The sequence below is a fragment of the Capra hircus genome, chromosome 10, assembly GCF_001704415.2.
Source record: "Capra hircus breed San Clemente chromosome 10, ASM170441v1, whole genome shotgun sequence".
Lineage (NCBI taxonomy): Eukaryota > Metazoa > Chordata > Mammalia > Artiodactyla > Bovidae > Capra > Capra hircus.
The window spans coordinates 38,004,400-38,012,980 of record NC_030817.1 but is presented as its reverse complement, the minus strand read 5'-3'; the positions used below and the strand labels follow the sequence as shown (position 1 = coordinate 38,012,980).

The window sequence follows — 8,581 nt, the reverse complement described above, 5'->3', positions numbered from 1 at the left end:
TCACGGGTGGAATTCCTCACGCTGGCTCCCGGCAGTCTTTCTCTAGTTGTGCCAAGCAAGGGCTTACTCTCTAGTTGCAGTACCCAGGCTTCTTCTTATGGCGGCTTACTTATCTTGCTGTGGAGCACAGGCTTTAGGGAGTGCAGGCTCAGTAGTTGCAGGATGTGGACTCAGTTGTCCTGTGGGATGTGGGATCTTAATTCCCAGACTAGAGATCAAACCCACGTCCCCTGCATTGGCAGGCAGATTCTTAACCACTGGACCACAAGGGAAGTCCCAGCCAATATTTTCTATTAACCATAAATGGAGTATAAAGTATAAAAATTTTGTATCACTGTTATACACCTATAACACCTAAAATATAATATTGTAAATTAACTGTATCTCAATTTTTTTTTAAGACAGGAAAAAAAGAGATTGGAAAGTTAAATTTCACCCATATAGTGAAGAGTCTTATTACACTGTGTCTTTTCACTAAACTATACTAGCTTAGGTACTTGCTAGCTCTGTAACCAAGGGCAAGTGGACTTATCCTCTCTGTGCCTGAGTTTCCCTGTTTTAAAATAGAAGAGAGAAGAGTGATGCCATCATACATACCACAAAAAGTTTTGTTAGTTCCAATGAACTCATGTTAAAAAAAAAAAAAAAAAAGAAATTCATTAGCAGAAAAATGCCATACAAACTCAGCTCAGTTCTCCTCTCTAGATGCAAAATTTCACAGTCCAGCTGTGAAATTTCGCAGTCCAGGAGGATACAACATAAACACAACTTACAGAAAATAACCACAGCAGTGTAACTCAAGGTTTAACTGTCTTGGTATATCAAAAGTCCTCCAGCCTACTGGAGAATACCCCAATTGCCACAATTTAATGGAAATGGTCTTGAACTACCATCCTTTATAAAACGAGAAAAACCAGCATTGTTTTCAATGTTTCTGAACTTCCTTGGACTATTTCTCTCCTTATAATTTTTAGCTCTGTTTTACTCCTGATGATTGCTCTTTCTCTGCTGACTCAAATGCTTATACCACACCATCTATACTAGATACCATCTGGATTCTTGATCAAAATACCACTGGTACCAGATCATATATAGAGCAGACTTTTCCTACAGGTTTGGGGGCAAAGTTCATGGGGTTAAATATTAAGTATCCCTGTTCCTTAAATGACCTTTGAACTTTTCTTCCTGTAAATTCCTCACTGGACATCTATTCACAAACTAACCAGCATCATTCTGCTCCTTTTTATTTTCTTTGGATTTCATTTTCTACCTGCTACCCATACCCTTGCCAAACCTACTATACATACGTAGCAATAATAACAACACTGTACCAGGCAGTATAAGTGCTTTATGTATGTTCTTTCATATAACAAACACTTTCTTTCCCTGTGTTTGGCCCCTAGGTATCCAGGCCAAAACCCTCAGAGCTTCATCTTTTTTGTCTCAACAAATATTAAATGCATTTTTTGCTTGCTTGTTTGTTTCATTTTGCTAGAACAGTGCTAGCTCCTAGAGCTTTGGTAACAAATAAAACAGACTTAGTCTCTGACATCATGGAACTCCATATTCAAAGAGATGATAAAAGTAAAGACAATTCTGTTTTGAGAGACTTGTCAAAAACCTTGAGGTTTTTATAATAATCATTTTTATACTTGCTGCAATAGATGACAACAAAAAGACAAATAGCAAAATAAGACAAAAATACAAAGGATGGCACACAGCAGGACATGATTGGCACACAAGTCTTTCAGAAATAATAAATATTAATACTTTAGAAGCTGCTGAGATCATCTGGATTAAACTGGTGGACCCTGAGGCACTAGATTAGAGAGGTAAGGAAGGTAGGGAGGGCTGGGATAGGATGAAAATAGACATAGTGTTTGAGACCCTGGGATCAAATCATGATTCTTTCACTTACTATGTGACTCTAGGGAGCAACTCAATCTCTCTAAGTGTATATTTCCTCCTTTGGGAAACTGTGATAACAACAGTAACTTTCTTAAAGGATTGTTTTAGGAATTAAACGGAGGGGGGAGCAGGGGGAGGGTTTGGGGGAGGGTACACTCCAATCTCATTAAGCAATGCCAGAAGCCTGATAAATGCCAAGCAAATGTTCATGTATAAAGGAGCAAATGCTCTGCATTTAAGATCCTTACACTTTCACTTCTCATGTAGTTTTTTTATATACATTATTATTATTTCAAAATTTCTAGCAATTTATAAAGTGGATATGATTATCATTATCTTCATTAAGCAGAATTGGAAGTTGGGCTTTTCAGATATTAGGAACTTGAATAGGGCTTGAAAGGGACTCAGGCCAGGCCTCTGAATCCAGATCTCCCAGCTCCTAATCTTTTCATTCCTGTCTTAAAAGTCAGTTATTCCCACAGAATATGGGAATATTTAAATGTTTAAATGTTTGACAACCAATACCTCAGGCAAAGACTCTCACCAAGAGTAGGTCAGGCATGCAAAGGAGAGTCAGAGTGGGAGTCAAACACAAACTGTCTACCTCAGCTGTTGTTCTGTTCGGTCACTAAGTCGTGGTCCTACTCAGTTAGGCCTTTAGAAATAATCCGTCAAATATAAGTCAACCTGGTGAAGGTGAAAGTCACTCAGTCGTGTCCGACTCTTTGTGACCCCATCTATAGTCCATGGAATTCTCCAGGCCAGAATACTAGAGTGGGTAGCCTTTCCCTTCTCCAGGGGATCTTCCCAACCCAGGGATTGAACCCAGCTCTCCCACATTGCAGGCGGATTCTTTACCAGCTGAGCCACCAAGTCAACCTAAATGTGCACAAATAGGGTACCTCCTTACATGGTATACCAGGTAGCCAAGAAAATGAATGAGGTAGATCTATGTGTACTGGTCTAGAATGATGTATGCACACAAAAACAAAAATGGCAGGCAGTGGAACGATATACATGAAGAAGGCTTTACGGTGCAGTGTCTGAGAGAGCAGATTCTACTCACTGGGTGACCCAGGCTGCCACTCTCCTTTCCTTATTTCCACATCCTAACCAGCCCCTTCCATAACCTCCGTTTCTCCTAGTCCTCCCGATCTTTTCTCTTGCCCACCCTTCCTCAGCCTCCTGTCTCCTCTCTGCCTGGGGCTCCTTAACTGGGGATGGAAACTGGGAGACGGTTGTGAAAGTCGTCAAGTGCGTGCTCTTGGGGTTGACCAGCACTTCACACACATCCTGGGCCCGCCCAGCCTGCTTCCACCCTCATCAGTTCAGTCCAGTCACTCAGTCGTGTCCGACTCTCTGTGACCCCTGGTCACTGCTGTGCTAGTGTGTGAGTGCCTCTTGGCCCCAGGAGGCGGCGTTGCGTTGGTCCTGATCCCATTCAGTCCTCACTTTTCGTTCTTTCTGCTTGTGAGACTCTCCTGCTGATGGTGATGTCACACTTACTGCCGTTATAGTGCAGTCCTCTTGTGTGCCAGAGTGTAGATCAGATTCACTTCAAACAGGAGACAGAATGAGAATGCCGGCCCTTACCCCTGCAAGCAGATAAGGAGAGCCCTCCATCCCATACCCTTCCTTGTGTGAACTAAATTTGGCACAGAACGCAGTAAATCCCTGGTTGTGAATTCAGCTCCTTAAATGGTAATGATAGTAGCCATGATCTTCGTCTTTTGAGTGTTGAGTTTTAAGCCAGATTTTTCACTCTCTTCTCTCACTCTCATCAAGAGGCTTTTTAGTTCCTCTTCACTTTCTGCCATTAGTGGTGTCATCTGCATATCTGAGGTTGTTGATATTTCTCCCAGCAATCTTGATTCCAGCTTGTGCTTCTTCCAGCCCAGCATTTCGCATGATGTACTCTGCATAGAAGCTAAACAAGCAGAGTGACAATATACAGCTTTGTCATACTCCTCTCCCAATTTTGAATCAGTCCACTGGTCTATGTCCAGTTCTAACTGATGCTTCTTAACTCTCATACAGGTTTCTCAGGAGACAGGTAAGGTGGTCTGGTACTTACCAAAAATAAGGAAGAGAAGATAGGAAAGGAGACAAGAAGGAAGGCCAAGAGGTTCTGAGCTCAGATAATTGTGAAGTGGAAGAAGGCAGATTCGCTAAGGGGACATACAAATAGTATTTATATATATATATAAATTATATATTATATATTATAAATATATATAATTTATTGAGGGGAAATTCACATAACATAAAATTATACATTTGAAAGTGAACAAACCAGTGACATTTAGTACATTCACAATGTTGTGTAACCACCATTTCTATCTAGTTCCAAAACATTTCCATCATTCCACAGTAAAACCGCATACTCATTAAGCAGTAACTCCCTACTCCTCCTCCCCAACACCTCCCCTTGGCAAGCACCAATCTGTTTTCTGTCTCCATGGATCTATCTATGCTGAATATTTCATATAAAGGGAATCATACAAAATAGAATCACATAATAATAAGCCTTTGTGTCTGGCTTCTTTGTCTTAGCATAATGTTTTCTAGGTCCGTCCATGTAGGCTATATCAGTACTTCATGATTTTTATGACTGAATAAAATTCCATTGTATGTGCATAACACTATTTTTTTATCCATTCAGCTACTGATAGACATTTGGACTGTTTCCACCTTTTGACTATTGTGAATAGTGCTACTATGGGCATGCATGTACACGTACTTGTTTCAACACCCGTGTTCTGTTCTTTTGGGTATACCAAGGAATAGAATTGTGGGGCCATATGGTTATTTTATAACTCTTTGAGGAGCTCCTACATTCTTTTGAAACTCTTCCTTAAGGTTATAATATTATAAATAATATTAGATATGAGAAATATTCTAAGTCGGAGTGTCTCAACTTGAGCACTGTTGACATTTGGGGCCAGAGAATTCTTTGTGGTGGAGGCTGGCCGTGCACACTAGAATGTTTAGCAGCATTTCTGGCCTCTACTCAATCGAAGACATCAGTAGCATCCCCCAAGCTGTGACATTAATTATACCTCAAGACATTGACTCATGTCCTCTGGGAGGAAAAAGTGTCATCTCCCCCGAAAACCATCATTTCAGAAGAGTCAGTAAACTTGAAGCAAAACGGCACTAAAGCAGAATACTAAAATAAAACAAGGGCCTCTAAGAAACAGACATTCCTTATAAGTCTGCATACAGGAAATATTAGTATGTAATGATTTTAAGGAGTTTTCAGGTTTACAAATGTGTGACAACCAGAAAAATCTTATCATTCAATACTCATATAATTTTCATGTATACCTTTAGTATCATAAACCCAGCTCATCCATAGAATTTCAAGAAATACAGCTTTTTTACCTCAGTACACATTACATACCAAATCACATTTATAGCATACTACATCATATAATTCTTAAGATGGCAACTAGAAGCAAGGTTTGTAAGAGATTTTTTGATGTGGTAATATTTATTATTTTGACTCTAAGCTCAAACAGAGCCCATAAGAAATTTCTTATTTGGTTCAGCCAAATAATGGAAAAATGAGTGCTAGTTTTCATTACTGACATATAGTGAACCAAAATGAAAATTTTATGTTTACTGTTAAAGATCAAAGTGCATTAGTTATAGGATGAGAACTCTGAGTACATAAATACCTTTGCCATCAAAAAGCCATCCAGATTAGGACTTTTATGGAAATGAACCAGCTTTAGACACAGACAGCACTGGTGTAGAGACCACAGCAGTTATAAAGTGCAATAGGACTGAATTCTTTATCTTCCCAGGGACCAGAAAAAGAAGGAGGGTTGTAGGTCCCATTCAGAGAAGTACTGAAATGAAAAACCAGAGAGACACACAGTGGGTCAGATAAAAACAATGCAACAAGATGTATCAGTAAGTTCTACCAAACAGGTGAAAACAAAAACAGAAACCTATTAATAAATCCAATCACAATGACCAATAGAGTAGGACAGAATTAAGTGTATTTTTTCGTTCATGCCCAAGATAGTACTAGCAAGAAACCCTATACAATGTGTCTGCTTCTGTGCCCAATTCCAATTCCTAACCATAGTCCTTTTCAAACATCACTGAAGCAAAATTTATGCTTTGTAATGTGATTTAGAATTGAATGTATTCAAAAAAGTGAGATGATATTCCAAAGCCACTTCCCTCTTAAGAAAGGAAAACACTGGGAAGGTCATGTATACACTGCTATATTTAAAATGCATAGCCAACAAAGACCTATTGTACAGCACATGGAACTCTGCTCAAAATTATGTACCAGTCTGGATGGGAGGAGGGTTTGGAGGAGAATGGATACATGTACATGTATGGCTGAGTCCTTTCTCTGTTCACCTGAAACTATCACAACATTGTTAATAGGCTATACGCCAATACAAAATAAAAAGTTTAAAGTCTGGAAAAAGAAAACAGCTCAGGCTTGGTTGCATATGTATGTGTGTTTCAGCTTTACTGAGGTATAACTAACAAATAAAGTTGTAATATATAGAAAGTGTACAGCGTGATGAGTTGACATTTGCATATACCGTGAAAGGATTCCCAACATTGAGTTAATTAACACATCCATCACCTCACATATGTACTTTTGTGTGTGTATGATGAGAACAAAAGTTCTACTCTCTTAGCAAATTTCAATTATATGATACAGTATTATTAACTATAGTCACCATGAGATACATTAAATTCTCAGATCTATTATCTTATATCTGAAAGTTTGTACTATTATACCAGCTTCTCCCTATCCCCCCAACTGCTAGGCACAGGCAACCACCATTTCTGTACGTGCAATTTTTATTTCATTTTTTTGTATTTCACATATAAGTGAGACCATGCAGTATTTGCCTTTTTCTGGCTTATTTTGCTTAGTGTAATTGTTCATCCACATTGTTGCAAATACCAGGATTTCTTTCTTTTTTAAGGATGAATAACATTGAACTATATACTTCTACAACATTTTATTTATCCCTCCATCTGTTAGTGGACACATAGGTTGTTTCCATACCACGGCTACAACAGTAGCCATAATAATGCTGCAATGAACATGGGAGTACAGATAATGACTTTGTTTCCTTTGGATATATATCCAGAAAGGAGATTTCTGGATAATATGGTAGTTCTATTTTTAGTTTCCTCAGGAACCTCCAAGTGACTGTACCATTTTACATTTCCACACACTGTGTAAAAGGGTTTCCTTTTCTCCACATCCTTGCCAGCATTTGTTGTCACTTGTCTTCTTTATGACAGCCACCCTAATAGGTGTAAGGTGATACTTCATTTTGGTTTTTATTTGCATTTCCTTGCTAGTTGGTGATATCAAGCACCTTTTTATGTACCTGCTGGCCATCGACCATCTGGGTGACTTCTTTAGAAAAATGTCTGTTCAATTCCTCTGCTCATTTTTAAATTGGACTATTTGGGGGTGGTTGCTATTGATCTATATAAGTTCCTTGTATATTTTGTATATTAATTCCTTACTGGATATGTATTTTGCAAATATTTTCTCCCATTTCGTTAGTTGACTGTTCATCTTTTTTTTTTTTTTTGCTGTGCAGAAGCTTTTTAGTTTGATGAAGTCCCAGTTGGCTCTTTTTTGTTTTTGTTGCTTTTGCTTTGGGTTTCAAATCAAAAAAAAACAAAAAATCATTACTAACAAAAACAGAAGTACAGATCAATGGAACAGGATAGAAAGCTCCAGAGATAAATCCACACACCTATGGTCACCTTATCTTTGACAAAAGAGGCAAGAAAATACAATGGAGAAAAGACAACCTCTTCAATAAATGGTGCTGGCAAAACTGGACAGCTACATATAAAAGAATGAAATTATAACACTTCCTAATGCCATTCTCAAAAATAAACTCAAAATGGATTAAAGACCTAAATGTAAGGCCAGATACTATAAAACCCTTACAGAAAACATAGGTAGAACACTCTTTGACATAAATCACTGCAAGATACTTTTTGACCCACCTCCTAGAATAATGAAAATAAAAACAGAAATAAATGGGAAATAATTAAACTTTATAAAAGCTTTGCACAGCAAAGGAAAACTATAAACAAGATGAAAAGACAACCCTCAGAATGGGAGAAAATATTTGCAAAAGAAACAACTGACAAAGGATTAATTTCCAAAATATACACGCAGCTCATACAACTCAATATCAAAATAACAAACAACCCAATCAAAAAATGGATGAAAGATCTAAAGAGACATTTCTCTAAAGAAGATATACAAATGGCCAACAAACACATGAAGAGATGCTCAGTATCACTAATTGTTAGAGAAATACAAATCAAAACCACAGCGAGTTAACACCTCAAACTAGTCAGAATGGCCATCATCAAAAAATCTACAAACAATAAATGCTGAAGAGTGTGTAGAGAAAAGGGAACCCTCATGCACTGTTGGTGGGAAAATAAATTGATATGGCCACTAAGGAGAACATGCAGAGGTTCCTTAAAAAAATTAAAAATAGAATAACCATATGACCCAGCAATCCCACTACTAGGCATATACCCTGAGAAAACCATTAATTCCAAAAGATACATGTACCCCACTGCTCATTGCAGCACTGTTTACAAAAGCCAGGGCATGGAAGCAACCTAGACGTCCATCGACAGAAGATGG

At 38.2% G+C, this 8,581-nt stretch overlaps 1 protein-coding gene across 1 annotated transcript in view; it reads right to left on the bottom strand.

Annotated features, from left to right (window-relative positions):
* Positions 4,143-8,581, bottom strand: part of SLC28A2 (solute carrier family 28 member 2) — a 31,067-nt gene continuing 26,628 nt past the window's right edge. The window contains exon 18 of the mRNA XM_018054150.1: positions 4,143-5,762. Coding sequence (XP_017909639.1) covers positions 5,642-5,762 — 121 coding nt within the window. The 3' untranslated portion in view covers positions 4,143-5,641. The remainder of the gene's footprint in view (positions 5,763-8,581) is intronic.